The following is a 22657-nucleotide window of genomic DNA, read 5'->3' on the forward strand; positions in this document are numbered from 1 at the left end:
TGTCACAGTCAGGCTCGGAGGCCAAGAGCTATATCACTGGTAAGGGTCACACAGAAACCAGCAGGATAAATGCACAAGCAGGTCCCACTGGCGGGTGACACAGGCTCACTTGATGCACCAGTCGGTCTTCATCAGATGATGATGATGATCCTGATGGTGGAGATGGTTTTCCCTGCGTGCTAATGCCAAGTCCTCCGGATCACCACACCAGGAGGTGAGCAAGCCGGGGACTGGTAGCAGTTGTAGCCGATAGGGATCAAGAGGAAGCATGCTCAAGGAACAAGCCAAAGGTCGGTAACTAGTGGTAATGAAGGTAAGGGTGGCAGCAGGAGTTTAACCACTTCAATACCAGGTACTTTCGTCCCTTCCTGCCCAGGACAATTTTCAGCTTTTAGCGCTGTCGCACTTTAAATGACAATTGCGCGGCCATACAAGACTGTACTCAAACTGAATTATTATCATTTTCTTCCCACAAATAGAGCTTTCTTTTGGTGGTATTTGATCACCTCTGGGGTTTTTATTGTTTGCTAAACAAACTAAAAAAGACTGACAATTTTTGAAAAAAAATGTTTTTCTTGGTTTCTGTTATAAAATGTTGTTTTCTCCTTCACTGACGGCGAAGGGCACTGATGAGGAGGCACTGATAATGTGGCACTGATGTGGAGGCACTGATATGTAGAATTGATGGGCACTGATATGTAGAATTGATGGGCACTGATAGGCGGCACTGGGGGCAAAGGTTTGTGCTGGGAGGGATAAGTGTGCAGATATTCTTGTGCTGAGGTTTATATGTGTCTGTGAGACTCCTGCTTGTGGCACGGTAATCAAAGCATACTTTATAGAACCAAGGAAACCTGGGTTTTGTTAAACCATGCCCATTAAGCCCCTCCCACTCCTACCAGCCTGGCTACGCCTCTCCCACTGTTACCAGTCTGGCCACACCCACAATTTAACCACACCTACCTTAGTTATTCCTCATTCTCAAGTTGTAATGTTGGAAGGCGAGTACATCTAAGGGCTGCGGTTAGTGAATGGGAGCGCGGAGCATATAAAGACAAGCGGTGGCTCTGCATTGATTGGGTGACACTACATGCAGTCATTCAGTGATTTGACCATTCCAGTATTCTCATCCTACCTGGGAAGGACTGACACCTGTACACATATGTGTGTGTGCATGTGTGTATATATACTGACAGTCAGTAAAGTAGTGGATGGTGTCAGTAGGGCAAAGGATGGTGTCAGTAGGACAGAGGAAGGTGGCAGTAGGGCAGAGATTGGTGTCAGTAGCGCAGGGGACGGTGTCAGTAGGGCAGAGTTTGGTGTCAGTAGAGCAGGAGACGGTGTCAGTAAGGCAGAGATTGGTGCCAGTAGGGCAGAGGAACGTGTCAGTAGGGCAGAGGAACGTGTCAGTAGAGCAGATATTGGTGTCAGTAGGGTAGAGGAAAGTGCCAGTAGGGCAGAGATTGGTGTCAGTAGAGCAGAGGATGGTGTCAGTAGGGCAGAGGTTGATGTCAGTAGAGCAGGGGACAGTGTCAGTAGGGCAGAGGACAGTGTCAGTAGGGCAGAGGACGGTGTCAGCAGAGCAGAGGACGGTGTCATTAGGGCAGAGGATGTTGTCATTGGGACAGAGGACGGTGTCATTGGGGCAGAGGACGGTGTCATTGGGGCAGAGGACGGTGTCATTGGGGCAGAGGACGGTGTCATTGGGGCAGAGGACGGTACGAGTAGGGCAGAGATTGGTGTCAGTAGAGCAGAGGATGGTGTCAGTAGGACAGAGGACGGTATCAGTAGGGCAGAGATTGGTGTCAGTAGGGCAGAGGACGGTGTCAGTAGGGCAGAGGACGGTTGTCGGTAGGGCAGAGGACGGTTGTCGGTAGGGCAGAGGAACGTGTCGGTAGGGCAGAGGAACGTGTCGGTAGGGCAGAGGTACGTGTCAGTAGGGCAGAGGAAAGTGCCAGTAGGGCAGAGATTGGTGTCAGCGGAGCAGAGGACGGTGTCATTAGGGCAGAGGTTGATGTCAGTAGAGCAGGGGACGGTGTCAGTAGGGCAGAGGACGGTGTCAGTAGGGCAGAGGACGGTGTCAGTAGGGCAGTGGACGGTGTCAGTAGGGCAGAGAACGGTGTCAGTAGAGCAGGGGACGGTGTCAGTAGGGCAGAGATTGGGGACATAGAGCAGAGGACGGTGTCAGTAGGGCAGGGGACGGTGTCAGTAGGGCAGAGATTGGGGTCAGTAGAGCAGGGGACGGTGTCAGTAGGGCAGAGGACGGTGTCGGTAGGGCAGAGGACGGTGTCAGTAGGGCAGTGGACGGTGTCAGTAGGGCAGAGAACGGTGTCAGTAGAGCAGGGGACGGTGTCAGTAGGGCAGAGATTGGGGTCAGTAGAGCAGAGGACGGTGTCAGTAGGGCAGGGGACGGTGTCAGTAGGGCAGAGATTGGGGTCAGTAGAGCAGGGGACGGTGTCAGTAGGGCAGGGGACGGTGTCAGTAGGGCAGAGGACGGTGTCAGTAGGGCAGAGGACGGTGTCAGTAGGGCAGTGGACGGTGTCAGTAGGGCAGTGGACGGTGTCAGTAGGGCAGTGGACGGTGTCAGTAGAGCAGGGGACGGTGTCAGTAGGGCAGTGGACGGTGTCAGTAGGGCAGTGGACGGTGTCAGTAGGGCAGTGGACGGTGTCAGTAGAGCAGGGGACGGTGTCAGTAGGGCAGAGATTGGGGTCAGTAGAGCAGGGGACGGTGTCAGTAGGGCAGGGGACGGTGTCAGTAGGGCAGAGAACGGTGTCAGTAGAGCAGGGGACGGTGTCAGTAGGGCAGAGATTGGGGTCAGTAGAGCAGGGGACGGTGTCAGTAGGGCAGGGGACGGTGTCAGTAGGGCAGAGAACGGTGTCAGTAGAGCAGGGGACGGTGTCAGTAGGGCAGAGATTGGGGTTAGTAGAGCAGGGGACGGTGTCAGCAGAGCAGAAAGAATGTAATTGATATAATCGTGTATTTTATTTTTTTACAATCTTTAACAATTGTAATTATTCATGTATTTTTGTAGGAGCCCGGTTGGGGTGTTTGGTGAATTATCGGGGGACTGGGTGCCACACAGGGTGATGGGGGAGGGGGTGCCCATGCACACCTGGTCTGTTTGCAGACATGAAATAGGATGAGTGTGTGCCACGAGGCTGGCATCATGTATTCATTCCCCCTAGAGCTGTGTGCATGCTGTGCCTGTCTCCTGCCCCTCACTTACCCCTCCAACATTATATAACTGCCCCCCCCCCCCCCTCCGTCCTTCCTCCCCTCCGTCCTTCCTCCCCTCCGTCCTTCCTCATCACAGCTCGCTTCTCCTCCGCGATCTCTCCGATCTGCCAGGCTGCAGCGCTCACAACCACCAGCGAGGGCGCTGCGGAGACACACGCCGATGATCATTCATCCCTTTCTTTTTTTCTTTTTTTCCGAGGTGGGCGTGGTTATCCCGGGCGCTCGGCTTGTCAGTCTCGGCTGAACCCTGTGGGGGCGTGTCGGAGGTGCCAGTCAGCGCGTGGAGTGTGGGCGGGGCCTGGCTGCGCTCAGCTGGTGCAGCCCGTTCACCTGCAGCTCAGAGCGTGGGAGAGCCGGGGCGGAGAGCGGCAGCGCCCGGGGGCAGCGGAGCCTCACACCGGGACGTTATTGGAAGGGAAAGGTCTGGGTTGGGTGGTGGGGGGAGCGGACATCGCACTACTACTGCCGCTGCTCCATCTGCAACACAACCTCTGGAATTTTTGGACGTTTATATATTTTTTGGTGGCTGCCAGGATCAAGATGTCCCGCCTGGGTGCAAAGATGCCAAAGGGGTCGGGGAGCGCTCTGCTGCTGCTGTTGGCCCTGCCCGGGGCACTGGGGGTAAGTGGGCACCTCTCCCCCTTATAGTCTGCACCTCACCCTGGTACCCCTGCCCCCCCTATAGTCTGCACTCCACCCTGGTACTCCTGCCCCCCCTATAGTCTGCACCCCACCCTGGTACCCCTGCCCCCTTCTAGTCTGCACCCCACCCTGGTACCCCTGCCCCCCCTATAGTCTGCACTCCACCCTGGTACTCCTGCCCCCCCTATAGTCTGCACCCCACCCCGGTACCCCTGCCCCCTTCTAGTCTGCACCCCACCCTGGTACCCCTGCCCCCCTATAGTCTGCACTCCACCCTGGTACCCCTGCCCCCTTCTAGTCTGCACCCCACCCTGGTACCCCTGCCCCCCTATAGTCTGCACCCCACCCTGGTACCCCTGCCCCCCCTATAGTCTGCACCCCACCCTGGTACCCCTGCCCCCTTCTAGTCTGCACCCCACCCTGGTACCCCTGCCCCCTTATAGACTGCATCCCACCCTGGTACCCCTGCCCCCCTATAGTCTGCACCCCACCCTGCTACCCCTGCACTCCACCCTGGTACCCCTGCCCCCCTATAGTCTGCACCCCACCCTGGTACCCCTGCCTGTCTCTACTGAATGCAATGGGCTCATCACCCTGCATGGTGGGGTGGGAAGGGGCACCTAGGAATAATAATACAACAATGATACAAAAATAAAAATCGGTTGTATTAAAGGAAGGGGGTTAATTGTCAGATCAGACGTGCCATGGCATGCCTGGCACATACATGTGAAGGGTTAATATCCAGGAAAATCTCCATTGAAGGGATAGAGGCAAGCAGGGTTGGAAGGAGTTAAGTTGGCACTGTGATGTGATGCCCCCCCCCCCGGTCCAGCCCGGTGTATGGCTCATCTCTGTCACTGGAGGTAGAAGTTCAGTGCAGGGCACATGGAAAGGGAAGGGGGGGGGGGCACACACCAATCATATCTGTAGAACTGGGCAAGCAGTCCCATGTGAAAGGACCTGTGGATGATGGGCACGTTACAGCCCCGGTGCCAGAGCGCCCAGTGATAACAATCACCAGACACCGACGTTTTGGCACATGCCGAGCCTCGGTGTGTGTGGGTAGCAGTGATAGACTCAGCACAGCTCCCAGCCAGAGAGAGAGGAAGGTACAAAGTCATCTGCAAAGCCTGCTTTCTACTTAAACGCTCCACAGCCCATTATACATTCACTGCTAAATAAGACCGTTCACAGGAAAAGCCCCCCCGTCAACCCCCACCCATCCACCATTCATTCTGCACGGGGCTTTGTAAGTAGAGTAGAAGTCAGTGCATTGCGGTGACCATCCAGGGGAAGTCTCCTCGCTGGATGCTCCGGGTTAGGAATTAAAAAGCGGCTCGCTAGCAGTGTGCAGGAGTTAATGGCTCGGCCAGCTGCTCAGAAGCTCCCCCCGTCTAGGACAATGAGAGCGAATGGCAGCGGCGGAATGTAGTAAAGATCTTCTGCCTTTTTCAATAGACTGAATGCAGAGAAGCTCCGGCTTGGAATCCTCCTGCGGATTCCTCAGCTGCTGCTGCATGGGGGTGACGGCGACAAAGATACAAACGGCACAAAACATTTTCCGTGCTTTGCAAAAGTGTCACTGAGGCGGCAGGGACTCCCTCTACGGCACGCGCGCCTTGCCAGGAATGGAACACTTTGCTACGCCGGGCTATTAAAATGTGTTCTGTCAGGGAGAAAAAAATAAAAATAAGGAAGCGTTATTGACTGATAACTGGACGTTGTGTATCGGTCATAAGGTAGAGCGATCGTTATTGGAATTTTTAAATTTCAAAATTCCGTTTTGTGAAAATGTTTTCTCTCCCCGTCTTCTCTGGTTCAGTGATTTGAGCCGGCCGAGCCCCTGATAGAGCCGTCTGCAGACTTTATCCCCCCCCCCCCCCCTCTCCGTGCCCATCCAAAATCTGCTTTATCTAGAAGAATATTTTAGAGCTGCATCCATCAAAGCTTGGTAGGTGTGCTCCTCTCCAGGGCTTCACAGGTAGGGTGGCTTTTACAATGATGCTGATTAGCCCACCTGTGCTCTTACCTGGAAGTGGGCACACTCAGCACTTTGAGCCATACCTTAAAACCACAACTGAAATCCCCTATATAGGATGATATTTGGAATGAATATAGAATGCAATCATCTTACATTACCTATAGAGTGTTTTCATTTTTAATAAATTAGTGCTGGTGTAATGTAGGCTATATGACCTATCAAAGCAGCCATTCTCAGCCAGGGTTCTGTGGAACCTTATGGCTCCTCTTTGGGTTGCCAGGGGTTCATTAATTGACCTCCAATGTGATGTATCCTCTTTGGGTAGCCAGGGGTTCATTGATTGACCTCCAATGTGATGGTTCTTCTATGGGTTGCCAGGGGTTGATTGATTGTACTCAAATGTGATGTATCCTCTTTGGGTAGCCAGGGGTTCATTCATTGACCTCCAATGTGATGGTTCTTCTATGGGTGGCGAGGGGTTCATTGATTAACCTCCAATGTGATGGTTCCTCTTTGGGTGGCCAGGGGGTTCATTAATTGACCTCCAATGTGATGGCTCCTCTTTGGGTGGCCAGGGGGTTCATAGATTGAGCTCCAATGTGATGGTTCCTCTTTGGGTTGCCAGGGGTTCATTGATTGAACTCAAATGGGATGTTTCCTCTTTGGGTAGCCAGGGGTTCATTGATTGACCTCCAATGTGATGGTTCTTCTATGGGTGGCGAGGGGGTTCATTGATTAACCTCCAATGTGATGGTTCCTCTTTGGGTAGCCAGGGGTTTATTTATTGGCCTCCAATGTGATGGTTCCTCTTTGGGTGGCCAGGGCATTCATTGAATGACCTCCAATGTGATGGTTCCTCTTTGGGTAGCCAGGGGTTCATTCATTGGCCTCCAATCTGATAGTTCCTCTTTGGGTGGCAAAGAATTCATTAAGTGACCTCCAATCTGATGGTTCCTCTTTGGGTGGCAAGGAATTCATTAAGTGACCTCCAATCTGATGGTTCCTCTTTAGGTGGCCAGGGGTTCATTGAGCTGTGGTTGATTGACCCCCCAGTCTGATGGTTCCTGTATAGTACCAGATGTTCTGCCACTTGGCAGAGCCACCAGCATGACTCCAATGGTCTTTTTAGCTGTCAGTAAGGGTGGCAATATGACCACTACTGTAAGGAGTACATTCTTCCCACCATCGATGCAAGAAGCATTTTCCCCGACTGATTTATTTTTGCAGAAGTCCCCTGAGACCTAAAAATGATTTAAGATTTGGAGAAGCCGTATAACTTGACTACATAATGAAATAAATGGTTCCCTTTCAAAGTACACATGTGTATTGGACAAGAGCTGCCTGATTTTTCTCTCATTTCTAGGACCGTTTCTTCGCTTTTAATGATCACAAAAAAAAAAAAAAAAACCCCACCAAATCCGAGTTAAAAATTGCATTCGCCGCATCATAAATATTCATCTGATTGCCGTATGTGAATTAAGCTATGAGTGGATCCTCATTTACCGTCTGTGTTCCATTTGCAGTAAACGGTCTGTTGCCCCTGTTAGGCGTAAGAAAGTCGGGTGGCTTCACAGTGACAGTTTTATAATTGAAAGCCTTTTTTGCTTCCTTCAGACAAACATTAAGATGGCTTGTATAAATAATATAAATGTATGCAGGCGTTTTAATGTATTAATATCGTACGTTATTATAACGGCAGGCATATGCATCAAAAAACGAAAGCAGATGTCTACTTTCCAAATACGTTCAACCAATATTTAGCAATTTGTCTTGCTTCCCGTGTTAATCACAAGACACTTTGTTATATGTTGGTGCTTTGCTAGCCCATGAAATACATTCGTTCTGAGGTTTTAAGCTCAATAATATATATTATTGTTGTTTTTCAGCCTCTGTGGGTTCATCAGCTGTATACACCACAGAGATGCTTGTTAAAGTAGTTTTGTCTGAAGGAAAGGGTCAATGTTTCTTGAGGGAGGTCTTTGGTGCAAGTGTAGAAGGTATTTGTGGGGAAGTGCCTAATGTGATAGCTAGGGCTACATCAACTTCTGCGCTGTCACTGCTTAACAAGCTTTGTGCAGCAAGAACATTGTGCATCTTTGACCCTTTGACAGATCCGCTTCAAAACCTGACTGCTAAAATCACAAAGGAGAAGTTTCAGGCTCATCTGGGTACACGCTCTTACCGAATCCGCGCTCCTCAAAATCCTACATTATTTTTAGATTTTGAAAAAAAAAAATAGCAGTTTCCTCGCAGCCAGCGGCAGAATCATTTAGGCTGAAGGAATCACGTAGTCAATACAGTTTTTGATATTTTAATGCCTTGCTGCCTTTTATGATTTCCACTAGTACTTACGTCAGGTCTTAGGGCCCAGGAATTGGCAACCAGATACCGCACTAGATGTAGAGAAAGCCATGCTTTGTCAAACAGAGGGACCTACAGTTCTCTTCTAAAGCCCCATACGCACTATCAGTTTTTCTAATGAGTTTTTCCTTCAGATTTACCAAAACCATATAATATGAGGTCAAACCTTAGCCCTTGTACACACGGTCGGACATTCCGACAACAAAATCCATCGGATTTTGTCCGAAACTGGTGTTGCATACACACGGTCGGACAAAGTTGTCGGACAATCCGATCGTTCAGAACGTGGTGACGTTATTTCGTTACGACGGGACTACGTTCAGGCTAGTAGCTTTGGTCTAGGAATTTGATCTGAGCATGCGTGGCACTTTGTCCAATCGGAATTCTCTACAAACGATCGGACAAAGTCCCATCGGACCATGTTGTCGGAAAATTTTATAGCCCAGCTCTAAAACTTTGTTGGTCGGATATTCCGACGGAAACAGTCCGATGGAGCCCACACATGGTCGGATTATCCGATAACACGGTCCGATCGGACATTTTCCATCAAAATGTCCGACCGTGTGTACAGGGCATTAAGCCCCCATACACACAATCAGTTTTTCTGCTGAGTTTTTCCATCAGATTTACCAAAACCATATAATATGAGGTCAAACCTTAGGAGTTTATATTTGTATGCAATCAGACAGGCCCTTGCACTACATGGTTTTGGTAAACCTGAAGGAAAAACTCAGCAGAAAAACTGATAGTGTGTATGGGGCTTAAGGTGCTAGGTTGTCTCTGGTTGATGAAGAACGCTGGAACTTGTAGTTCTTCAACAAATTAAATAGTTTGTTCCTCAATAAGTTGGTTTCTCAACCCGCCCATAAGCCTTCAGGACTCCTCCAGCTAGACCAGGGCTTCTCAACTAGCATTCCATGAAACACTAGGGTTCCTCTACAGGTTGCCAGTAATGAACAATTTCTGATTCTCAGATAAGTTCCCATCTTTGATCTTTTTTAGCTAGGGGGGGGGGGGGGATTTTTAGCTTCTTCCCAAGGACCACAAGTGTAAGGAACGTTCTTCCCACTGACCATCACACTTAACCCCTGTACACACGGTCGGAGATTTCCACAACCAAATCCGTCGGATTTTGTCCGTCGGATCTTGTCCGAAACTGTTGCATACACACGGTTGGCGAAAAATCCGATATTTCAGAACGTGATGACATAATTTCGTTACGATGGGACTACATTCAGGCTAGTAGCCAATAGCTTTGATGTAGGAATTTGATCTGAGCATGTGTGGCACTTGGTCCGATCAAAATTCTCTACACATGATCGGAGTATGTCCGATCGGCCCAGTTGGTCGGGAAATATTTCCAACATGTTGGAAAATTGGGTCCGACGGATATTCCGACGGAATCAGTCCGATGCATACCACACACGGTCCGATAGGACACATTCCGACGGATTCTCCGACCGTGTGTACAAGGGCTAATGTATCATGAGTTGTAGATATAGTAATTTTGGTCAGAGGTTTCCTAAGATAGGAAAGTTATTTTAAGGGTTCTTCTGTGTTCAAAAAGGTTGAGAAAGGCTGAGCGAGACTGTTATTAAAAAAATAAATAAAAATAAATCCTATTTTTTGTCGAAAGAATTTGTCCTTTCAGTTTGTCACTCATGTTTTGGAATAAGGGAAAATCTAGACCGTTGTTGAATCTGGTCCATTTGAATTATTTGACAGTTCTTGCAATTTAATTTTATAGCCATTGACTAAGTATCTAGTCCTGGTAATGCTATGATGTGCTGCAAACAGTTGGCATTATATGGAACAGTAATGTAGAAATGCAAGAAGGCTTTTTAAGCAAGTAATATACAGCATTCAGTTGTAGCCTTTTTGCTTTTCTGCACTTAGCGGCAGCGGCGTGATGTACTTTTCATGAGACGATGGAGATGTTTAATAAATTAAGTACACTTATCTCTGCTTGCTCTTCATTATAAGGCTGTGCTGTATGGCATTACCTTTTTTTTTTTTTTGTCAAAGCACTTTTATTGTCAGTTTTAACCCCTGTCTCTTGTTCAGCATACCATTTCCAGCACTGGACAGCTCCGCGTAATGATATTGGCGGGTGCATATTTCTGTGTTTCTCTCTCGCTCTCATTCCCTTCCTCCCTTTTTTTTTTTTCCTTTGCCTGCCTGTCTCCGTCTGCCTTTCTACTAGAATATGTCCCTGCATAAAAAACACCAGACGTTTTCCAGGAGCCAGCCAGTGCTTAACATCTTTTTAGCTTTTCATGAGATGTCATTCATGGCACGTATGTGAATGTTCCCCCGACTCTGTACAAGTGCCTGCTGTCTTCTGCAATAGATTGACTGGCTCCGGAGATGTGCATTAATATGTTAAAAACTGGACATATACCAGGGAGCCCCCCGGGCTGAAAAAGTAAAGCTGGCGCCTTACCTTTTCCTATGAGCCTTTTTCCTATTGTCAATGGGAGCCAAGGTTGCCAAGTTCCTTAGGGGAGTCTGCTAGCTCCTACATAGAACTTGTCTGAGTGTTTTGTCTTTGCCTGTGTATGAGTTCCAAAGCCGTATAACCAAGAACAGCAAGGTTTTATCTGCAGGTCAATTATGGATCAGAAATGCCTTCCCCAGATTGGAGATTTTTCCTTATTGCCACATCAACTTTTCGTTTCTATACAATTCTTACACTTGATGGTTATATGTATTCCATACTGGCTGGCTAAAAAGGTCAGAATTACGAGAGAGACAGAGAGATAGAGATAGAGAGATTTTAACCTTAGTCTATCTCTAGGACTAGTGATAATGTTCAGCAACCAACAAGTCCATTTGCTTTTTACTGTGATTTGATTGGTTGTGGTTAAGCACTGCACTTTGGTTGTGCTGAGGTTATGATGAGACATTGCACTTTGGTTGTGGGGTGAGGCACTGCACTTTGGTTGTGATGAGACATCTCAATTTGGTTGTGATGAGACACTGCACTTTGGTTGTGTTGAGGCACTGCACTTTGGTTGTGGGACGAGACACTGCACTTTGGTTGTGATGAGACACTGCACTTTGGTTGTGGGACGAGACACTGCACTTTGGTTGTGGGACGAGACACTGCACTTTGGTTGTGGGACGAGACACTGCACTTTGGTTGTGGGACGAGACACTGCACTTTGGTTGTGGGACGAGACACTGCACTTTGGTTGTGATGAGACACTGCACTTTGGTTGTGATGAGACACCTCAATTTGGTTGTGATGAGACACCTCAATTTGGTTGTGTTGAGGCACTGCACTTTGGTTGTGATGAGACACCTCAATTTGGTTGTGATGAGACACTGCAATTTGGTTGTGTTGAGGCACTGCACTTTGGTTGTGGGACGAGGCACTGCACTTTGGTTGTGGGACGAGGCACTGCACTTTGGTTGTGTGACGAGGCACTGCACTTTGGTTGTGTGACAAGGCACTGCACTTTGGTTGTGTGACGAGGCACTGCATTTTGGTTGTGTGACGAGGCACTGCACTTTGGTTGTGTGACGAGGCACTGCACTTTGGTTGTGTGACGAGGCACTGCACTTTGGTTGTGTGACGAGGCACTGCACTTTGGTTGTGTGACGAGGCACTGCACTTTGGTTGTGGGACGAGGCACTGCACTTTGGTTGTGTGACGAGGCACGGCACTTTTGTTGTGGGACGAGACACTGCACTTTGGTTGTGGGACGAGACACTGCACTTTGGTTGTTTGACGAGGCACTGCACTTTGGTTGTGTGACGAGGCACTGCACTTTGGTTGTGCTGAGACACTGCAATTTGGTTGTGGGGTGAGGCACTGCACTTTGGTTGTGATGAGACACCTCAATTTGGTTGTGATGAGACACTGCAATTTGGTTGTGTTGAGGCACTGCACTTTGGTTGTGGGGTGAGGCACTGCACTTTGGTTGTGATGAGACACCTCAATTTGGTTGTGATGAGACACTGCAATTTGGTTGTGTTGAGGCACTGCACTTTGGTTGTGGGACGAGACACTGCACTTTGGTTGTGGGACGAGACACTGCACTTTGGTTGTGGGACGAGACACTGCACTTTGGTTGTGGGACGAGACACTGCACTTTGGTTGTGTTGAGGCACTGCACTTTGGTTGTGATGAGACACTGCACTTTGGTTGTGATGAGACACCTCAATTTGGTTGTGATGAGACACCTCAATTTGGTTGTGTTGAGGCACTGCACTTTGGTTGTGATGAGACACTGCACTTTGGTTGTGATGAGACACCTCAATTTGGTTGTGATGAGACACTGCAATTTGGTTGTGATGAGACACTGCAATTTGGTTGTGATGAGACACTGCAATTTGGTTGTGATGAGACACTGCAATTTGGTTGTGTTGAGACACTGCACTTTGGTTGTGTTGAGGCACTGCACTTTGGTTGTGGGGTGAGGCACTGCACTTTGGTTGTGGGGTGAGGCACTGCACTTTGGTTGTGGGGTGAGGCACTGCACTTTGGTTGTGGGGTGAGGCACTGCACTTTGGTTGTGTTGAGGCACTGCACTTTGGTTGTGGGGTGAGGCACTGCACTTTGGTTGTGATGAGACACCTCAATTTGGTTGTGATGAGACACTGCAATTTGGTTGTGATGAGACACTGCAATTTGGTTGTGTTGAGGCACTGCACTTTGGTTGTGTTGAGGCACTGCACTTTGGTTGTGGGACGAGACACTGCACTTTGGTTGTGGGACGAGACACTGCACTTTGGTTGTGATGAGACACTGCACTTTGGTTGTGATGAGACACTGCACTTTGGTTGTGATGAGACACTGCACTTTGGTTGTGATGAGACACTGCACTTTGGTTGTGGGACGAGACACTGCACTTTGGTTGTGATGAGACACTGCACTTTGGTTGTGGGACGAGACACTGCACTTTGGTTGTGATGAGACACCTCAATTTGGTTGTGATGAGACACCTCAATTTGGTTGTGTTGAGGCACTGCACTTTGTTTGTGATGAGACACTGCACTTTGGTTGTGATGAGACACCTCAATTTAGTTGTGTTGAGACACCTCAATTTGGTTGTGATGAGACACTGCAATTTGGTTGTGATGAGACACTGCAATTTGGTTGTGATGAGACACTGCAATTTGGTTGTGATGAGACACTGCAATTTGGTTGTGATGAGACACTGCAATTTGGTTGTGGGACGAGGCACTGCACTTTGGTTGTGGGACGAGGCACTGCACTTTGGTTGTGGGACGAGGCACTGCACTTTGGTTGTGGGACGAGACACTGCACTTTGGTTGTGGGACGAGACACTGCACTTTGGTTGTGGGACGAGACACTGCACTTTGGTTGTGGGACGAGACACTGCACTTTGGTTGTGGGACGAGACACTGCACTTTGGTTGTGTTGAGGCACTGCACTTTGGTTGTGTTGAGGCACTGCACTTTGGTTGTGTTGAGGCACTGCACTTTGGTTGTGATGAGACACCTCAATTTGGTTGTGATGAGACACCTCAATTTGGTTGTGTTGAGGCACTGCACTTTGGTTGTGATGAGACACTGCACTTTGGTTGTGATGAGACACCTCAATTTGGTTGTGATGAGACACTGCAATTTGGTTGTGTTGAGACACTGCACTTTGGTTGTGTTGAGACACTGCACTTTGGTTGTGTTGAGGCACTGCACTTTGGTTGTGGGGTGAGGCACTGCACTTTGGTTGTGGGGTGAGGCACTGCACTTTGGTTGTGTTGAGGCACTGCACTTTGGTTGTGGGGTGAGGCACTGCACTTTGGTTGTGATGAGACACCTCAATTTGGTTGTGATGAGACACCTCAATTTGGTTGTGATGAGACACTGCAATTTGGTTGTGTTGAGGCACTGCACTTTGGTTGTGTTGAGGCACTGCACTTTGGTTGTGTTGAGGCACTGCACTTTGGTTGTGGGACGAGACACTGCACTTTGGTTGTGGGACGAGACACTGCACTTTGGTTGTGATGAGACACTGCACTTTGGTTGTGATGAGACACTGCACTTTGGTTGTGGGACGAGACACTGCACTTTGGTTGTGGGACGAGACACTGCACTTTGGTTGTGATGAGACACTGCACTTTGGTTGTGGGACGAGACACTGCACTTTGGTTGTGTTGAGGCACTGCACTTTGGTTGTGGGACGAGACACTGCACTTTGGTTGTGATGAGACACTGCACTTTGGTTGTGATGAGACACCTCAATTTGGTTGTGATGAGACACTGCAATTTGGTTGTGATGAGACACTGCAATTTGGTTGTGATGAGACACTGCAATTTGGTTGTGTTGAGGCACTGCACTTTGGTTGTGGGACGAGGCACTGCACTTTGGTTGTGTGACGAGGCACTGCACTTTGGTTGTGTGACGAGGCACTGCACTTTGGTTGTGTGACGAGGCACTGCACTTTGGTTGTGTGACGAGGCACTGCACTTTGGTTGTGTGACGAGGCACTGCACTTTGGTTGTGGGACGAGGCACTGCACTTTGGTTGTGGGACGAGGCACTGCACTTTGGTTGTGGGACGAGACACTGCACTTTGGTTGTGTGACGAGGCACTGCACTTTGGTTGTGTGACGAGGCACTGCACTTTGGTTGTGCTGAGACACTGCAATTTGGTTGTGGGACGAGGCACTTCCCTTTGGTTGTGTGACGAGGCACTGCACTTTGGTTGTGCTGAGACACTGCAATTTGGTTGTGGGACGAGGCACTGCACTTTGGTTGTGGGACGAGGCACTGCACTTTGGTTGTGGGACGAGGCACTGCACTTTGGTTGTGGGACGAGGCACTGCACTTTGGTTGTGGGACGAGGCACTGCACTTTGGTTGTGGGACGAGGCACGGCACTTTGGTTGTGATGAGATACTTCAATTTGGTTGTGACGAGACACTGCATTTTGCCATATATAAGCCATTTAGTTTAAAACCTTTCAGATACTGGATGATCCCCAGTGTTATGCTTATGTACATTGAATTGATTCTGGATAATCCACATAATATAATTAATGAAATTACATATATATTTAACCACTTAAGGACCAGGCCTCTTTTTCAGACTTGGTTTTTACATGTTTAAAACAGTTTTTTTTGCTCGAAAATTACATAGAAACCCCAAACATTTTATATTGTTTTTTTTCTAACACCCTAGAGAATAAAATGGTGGTCATTGAAATACTTTTTTTCACACTGTATTTGCGCAGCGGTCTTACAAGCGCACTTTTTTTGGAAAAAATTCACTTTTTTTAATAAAAAAATAAGACAACAGTAAAATTAGTCCAATTTTTTTTTTATACTGTGAAAGATAATGGTACGCCGAGTAAATTGATACCCAACATGTCACGCTTCAAAATTGCGCCCGCTCGTGGAATGGCGTCAAAGTTTTAACCTCAAAAATCTCCATAAGCGACATTTAAAAAATTCTACAGGTTGCATTTTTTGCGTTACAGAGGAGGTCTGGGGCTAGAATTATTGCTCTCGCTCTACCGATCGCGGCGGTACCTCACATGTGTGGTTTGACCACCGTTTGCATATCGCTTCTGTGCGCAAGCTCGTCGTGACGGGGTGTTTTTAAAAAAACTTTTTTTTTTATTATTTATTTTAATTGATTTTATTTATTTTTACACTGTTTTAAAAAAAAATGGATCACAAAAATGTAAACATCCCTTGTAATAGAAAAAACAGGTCCTCTTAAATATGAGATCTGGGGTCAAAAAGTCCTCAGATCTCATATTTGGGCTAAAATGCAAAAAAAAAAAAAAAAAATATGACATTTAAAAAAAAAAATACCTTTAAGAGGTATGGGTGGAAGTGACGTTTTGACGTCTCTTCTGCCCTCCTATGGTTTAGAGACGAGTGGGGGCCATCTTAGCCTCACTTGTCTCTATACCCAGCTAGGAAGAGGACCCGATTGCCTCCGCCGCTACCGACGGCTCCGGTAAGCGGCGGAAGGTGCAGGAGGGCGGTGGGAGTGGGGGTGGCACCTCTCCCGCCGCCGATAGCGGTGATCTCGCAGCGAATCCGCCGCGGAGACCACCGTTATCGTACAGCCGACCGCCGCCTGAAGAGATAGATATCTTGGTTGTGGCAGCAGCTGCTGCCGTTACGGAGATATCCCTCTTCAAAAATAGGACGTACATCGTCGTGTGGCGGTCGGCAAGTGGTTAAAGAACGTGTCTTGATATGTCAGTGTGACAGTATACTGTACACTGCAGGTAGAGCAGGTATGGACAAGCAGATTTTGGACTTTTGTTCCTTCCCTTCAGAAGGCCCGGCTTCCAATCTTGATGTGCATTGAAAGTTTTATCACTTTTCTTCAGTAAACAGAATCATCAAAGTGAAGTATTTCAAAGTCTCTGAAAAACTCTGTTCTTGACCCCTGGCCAATTACCTCATTCATTGCTCAAATTGATTTAACTACTTCAGCACCACCACGTTTTTTTCTTCTCATAAAGCCAGATTTTTTGTTTTCCCTTTTGAAGATGTCGGTTTTGCACCAAATGACTTTTCACCTTTATAGTCTCCCATCATAAAATTGTTCTGGTTCTTGGAAGTGAGCAGAACTTTAATTTGAATTCTTTTATTTTTATTTTATGAATTTTAACTAGGGAAAAAAAAAGGAAAAACGTGAAAAAAAAAAAAGGATGGCTATTTCTAATTAGCGAAAAATCCAGAAACTGGCCTTAAAATAAACCCATCATAGTCTTAGCCTGTACACACGGTCGGACATTCCGACAACAAAATCCGTCGGATTTTGTCCAAAACTGGTGTTGCATACACACAGTCGAACAAAGTTGTCGGAAAATCCGATCGTTCGTAACGTGATGACGTTATTTCGTTATGACGGGACTACGTTCACGCTAGTAGCCAATAGCTTTGATGTAGGAATTTGATCTGAGCATGCGTGGCACTTTGTCCAATTGGAATTCTCTACAAACGATCAGACAAAGTCCGATCGGATCATGTTATCGGAAAATTTTATAGCCCTGCTCTAAAACTTTGTCGGTCGGATATTCCGACGGAAACAGTCCGATGGAGCCCACACACAGTCAGATTATCCGACAACACGGTCCGATCGGACATTTTCCGCCGGAATGTCCGACCGTGTGTACAAGGGATTATGCATACAAGGATGCCACATCAGTGGAATGTTTAGATGACAAGTGTAATAGCAAAGCTATAACTCAAAGTTTGAATTTAGGAAACGTTTTTCCTTTCAGTGTTACGTTACGAAGCATGCCACATAAAAACAAAATTACGTACTGGTGGGGATTTACTAAAGGCAAATTCACTATGCACTTTGCAAGTTCAGTTGCACTCATTTTCCCCAGAGCTTAGTAAATGTGATTGGCTGATTTCCATCATCCAATCGTGTGCAACCAAAATGTTTTCTTTTACTTGCACCTGATTGGGTATTCTTTACAAGTTCATGTGAAGGAAAAAGGGTTGGGACTTTGTATGAGGCATTGGACAGTTACGTCACAATTGCCTCCATCCCTATCAAATCGAAGCAAGAGAAGAAGTTGGGACTTTACATGAAGCATGCGATTTGGGAAGCAAAAAATTTGCTGTATGGATCTTTTAATGTTGAATATTTAATAAATTCAACATTATCAGACCCATACAGCCCATTTTTTGCTTCCCAAATCGCATGCTTCATGTAAAGTCCTAACTTCTTCTCTTGCTTCTTTACAAGTTCAAGCTTTAGCACAGGGATATGCAATTAGCGGACCTCCAGCTGTTGCAGAACTACAAATCCCATGAGGCATAGCAAGACTCTGACAGCCACAAGCATGACACCCAGAGGCAGAGGCATGATGGGACTTGTAGTTTTGCAACAGCTGGAGGCCTACTAATTGCATATCCCTGCTCTAGCACATTACATTTACTAAGGAAAACGAAAGCAACCGCACTTGCAAAGTGCACAGCCTGTTTGCCTTTAGTAAATCCACCCCAGAGTTGTATCGTAGCACACATATAAGAATAAGTTGGGTTTATGTAGAAGGGGCTTGATTTAGTGGGGCTGGCTTTACAGTTCAGCCATTTCAGAAATATTGAATGGCATTGTATAGGCTTGCAAGAGCATTTGGTGTTCTTGCTATCAACACAGATATCATCTGGAGCATCCAATGTGTTTTTTGAGACCTGGGGGTTTAATGGTTATTGGCGGGAGATTGACCTTTTACACTTTATGTATGTGTTTATTTAGTTTTGAATTTTTTTTTTTTATCATTTTATTTCTTCATGACGTAACCTGATCCATGAATGAATGCAGACAGTTCTTATTATAGTAGGGCTGTTACTAATGAAAATTTTTGTGTTGGATTAATCGATTTTTTTTTTTTTTTTTTATTGACTAACTTTAACCACTTTCCGCCCGCCCTATTACAAATTGACGGCGGCAAAGTGGTTTCATAATCCTGACCGGACGTCATATGACGTCCTCAGGATTATGAGCCGCTGCGCGCCCCCGGGGGCGCGCATCGCGGCGATCGTTGTTGCGGGGTGTCAGTCTGACACCCGGCAACTACGATCTCGGTAAAGAGTCTCCGACGGAGACTCTTTACCACGTGATCAGCCGTGTCCAATCACGGCTGATCACAGTGTAAATGGGAAGAGCCGGTGATCGGCTTTTCCTCACTCGCGTCTGTCAGACGCAAGTAGAGGAGAGCCGATCGGCTGCTCCTCTGACAGGGGGGGTCTGTGCTGATCGATTATCAGCACAGCCCCCCCGAGGATGCCCACACTGGACCACCAGGGACGCCACCAGACCACCAGGGAAAAGGTAATCCTCCCTAGACCACCAGGGATGCCAGTCAGCACAATGGATGCCAATCAGTGCCCATAATGGATGCCAATCAGTGCCCACAATGGGCATCACTGATTGGCATGCATTATTGTTTGGCACTGATTGGCATCCATTAGTACAGTATAACACCTGTGCCGCCTATGAGTGCCCACCTGTGCCGCCTATGAGTGCCCACCTGTGCCGCCTATGAGTGCCCACCTGTGCCGCCTATCCATGCCCATCTGTGCCGCCCATCCATGCCCATCTGTGCCGCCCATCCATGCCAATCTGTGCCAGCTATCAGTGCCAATTTGTGCCACCTATCAGTGTCCATCCGTGTCGCCCATTCGTGTCGCCTATCAGTGCCGCCTATCAATGCCACCTAATCAGTGCCACTTCATTGGTGCCCATCAGTGTAGCCCCATCAGTGCCCATCAGTGAAGGAGAAAACGTACTTATTTACAAAGTTTTGAAACTGAAACAAAAAAAACATTTTTTTTTTTTTAATTTTCGGTATTTTTTTATTTGTAGCGCAAAAAATAAAAACCGTAGAGGTGATCAAATACCACCAAAAGAAAGCTCTATTTGTGGGAAAAAATTGATAAAAATTTCATTTGGGTACAGTGTAGCATGACCGCGCAATTGTCATTCAAAGTGCGACAGCGCTGAAAGCTCAAAATTGGTCTGGGCAGGAAGGTGTTTAAGTGCCCAGTATTGAAGTGGTTAATTATAACGCACATACAGATCCAACTACTTTTAGCTGATCTCCTTCATTGCAACTCTGCATTAGTCAGTGGTAAATGTGGTATACACTATATACAATCACCTGACACTAGTTAGTTTCCACAATCCATGACTTAACTTCACAGTTCACACAAATACTTTTTAAATTCAAACTGTAGCACTGACGTCTTTTTTTTATTTTTTTCCACAGTAGCGTGACAATCCCTCCACCTCCGGTCTAACTAATCACTCTCACATAGTAAGTTAGTAAGGTTGAATAAAGACTCCAGTCCATCAAGTTCAACCTGAGTGAGTGTCTACCCCTATCCCTGTACATTGCACACTTACATTGGTCCCTACCCTCAAGGAGCCCACAATCTAAGGTCCCCAGTCATATACTAGGGCCAATTTTTGACAGAAGCCAATTAACCTACCTACCTTCTCTCACGTTTCCTTAGATCTCAGCAAGGACGCCAGGTCATGGGTAGAAAGAAAAGATCTAAGTGCTCACCGCTTAAGTCTAAGATTTAATTTTTGTGCTCAAACACAAACTACTCACATAAAGGTGATAAAAACACAGCATGTAAAGCCGACAATCGTGTTGGTTCCGTAGGGCAGCAGCGGGTGACGTCATGTGTAGCTCCTCCCCCGTACGCGTTATGTTCAATCAGAACTTCGACGTCACCGGACTCCTCCCCCCTTCCGTTCATTAGCAGACGGAGGCACCTGGGAAAGGGGGGAGGAGTCCAGTGACGTCGATGTCCGTGATGTCACTGGATCTCCAACGGAACTCCCTGAAGACCCGGAAAGGCGGCGGAGAGGTGAGTACCGATCAAAGGAATTTTGATCAATCAAAAAAATGAATCGAATCGAGGAATTAATCTTTTTAATTTCTACAGCCCTATATTATAGGAATCTGTTGTTGTATGGAGTGACTAGGTGCAGGTGGATCATCTTTGCCCTGCACCAAGATGGCAATTGGCGCCTCCAAGAATTCCTGATGACATCAGGTTTGCCATCGCTGTGATTTCCTATGTAAGCACAACAAGGAAGCATTGTGCTATAGAGCTCTGTATCTAGAGCCAGAGCCCAGAAGCTGATCTATTTAGCTTCCAAGTCGAGCACATTATCCTGGTTGTCTGACAGCCACTGATTCCAGCACCCCAGCTTGCCACACCAGCCCCCAGCCAGCTCTAGAGATGGCAGCAGATTCCGCCGTTTTTTTTTTTTTTTGTATGAATGGATTCATTTTGTTGGGTATGGTCACCCTAATTCACAGAATTCACTGACAGGTCCGTTTAGTCAAATAGCATGAGTTTCTAGTTTTTTCAATGTATAGTGTCTTGAAAAAGTATTCATACCCCTTGACATTTGCTACATTTTGTCATGTTACAACCAAAAACATAAATGTTTTTTATTGGGATTTTATGTCATAGATCAACAAATAATAAATGTGAAAAGTGTGGCGTGCATTTGTATTCAGCCCCCCTGACCCAATACTTTGTAGGACCACCTTTCTCTGCAATTACAGCTGCAAGTCTTTTTGGGGATGTCTCTACCAGCTTTGCACATCTAGAGAGGGACATTTTTGCCCATTCTTCTTTGCAAAATAGCTCAAGCTCTGTCAGATTGGATGGAGAGTGTCTGTTAACAGTTATTTTCAAGTCTTGTCACAGATTCTCAATTGGATTTAGGTCTGGACTTTGACTGGACCATTGTAACACCTGAATATGCTTTCATCTAAACCATTCCATTGTAGCTCTGGCTGCATGTTTAGGGTTGTTGTCCTGCTGTCCTAGTCTCAAGTCTTTTGTAGACTCTAATGCCTTGTACACAGGGTCGGACATTCCGACCACAAAATCTGACGGATTTTGTCCGAAACTGGTGTTGCATACACACGGTCGGACAAAGCTGTTGAAAAATCAGATCGTTCGGAACGTGATGACGTTTGTTCATAACGATGGGACTACGTTCAGGCTAGTAGCCAATAGCTTTGGTCTCGTAATTTGAACTGAGCATTCGTGGCACTTTGTCCGATCGGAATTCTTTACAAACAATCGGAAATGTTCCGATCTGATTTATTTGTCGGAAAATTTGAGATCCTGCTCTCAAATTTTTTCCGGCGGAAAAAGTCAGATAGGGCCCACACACAATAGGATCGGACCTTTTCCGTCTGACTTTCCGACCGAGGGTACAGAGCATTACAGGTTTTCTTCCAAGATTTCCCTGTACAGGTATACCCCACTTTTAAGTACACAATGGGGTTTATTTACTAAAGCTGGAAAGTGCAAAATCAGGCTCACTTCTGCATAGAAACCAATCAGCTTCCAGGTTTTATTACCAAAGCTTAATTGAACAAGTTGGAGTTAGAAGCTCATTGGTTTCTATACAGAAGTGAGCCTGATTTTGCACTTTTCAGCTTTAGTAAATAAGCCCCATTGTGTACTTAAAAGTGGGGTATGCCTGTATTAGGCTCCATCAATGTTCCCATCAACTCTAATCAGCTTCAAGCTCTGACCAGTTTAGGTGGACGGCCATGTCTTGGTAGGTTTGCAGTTGTGCCGTACTCTTTCCATTTTCAGATAATAGATTGAACAGCGCTGAGATGTTCACAAATTGGGATATTTTATAACCTGACCCTGCTTTAAACTTCTGCACAACTTTATCCCTGACCTGTCTGGTGTGTTCCTTGGCCTTCATGATGCTGTTTGTTCACTAAGGTTCTCTAATAATATAATAATAATAATAATAAGGTGGACGCTATTTACTAATTAGGTGACTTGTCAATTGGTTCCACTAGATTTTAGTTAGGGATATCAGAGTAAAGGGGGCTGAATACAAATGTACCCCACACTTTTCAGATATTTATTTGTAAAGTATTTTGAAAACTATTTATCATTTTCCTTCCATTTCACAATTATGCGCC

The 22657-nt window shown here is 46.8% G+C and overlaps 1 protein-coding gene across 1 annotated transcript in view; it reads left to right on the top strand.

The window, feature by feature from the left end:
• The first annotated feature begins 3642 nt into the window (after window positions 1–3642).
• Window positions 3643–22657, top strand: part of CDH4 (cadherin 4) — a 1072466-nt gene continuing 1053451 nt past the window's right edge. Inside the window, exon 1 of the mRNA XM_077460271.1 lies at window positions 3643–3858. Coding sequence (XP_077316397.1) covers window positions 3778–3858 — 81 coding nt within the window. The 5' untranslated portion in view covers window positions 3643–3777. The remainder of the gene's footprint in view (window positions 3859–22657) is intronic.

The sequence above is a fragment of the Lithobates pipiens genome, unplaced genomic scaffold (assembly GCF_037356315.1).
Source record: "Lithobates pipiens isolate NorthernLeopardFrog02 unplaced genomic scaffold, aLitPip1_a1.2 Scaffold_28, whole genome shotgun sequence".
Taxonomy (NCBI): Eukaryota; Metazoa; Chordata; class Amphibia; order Anura; family Ranidae; genus Lithobates; species Lithobates pipiens.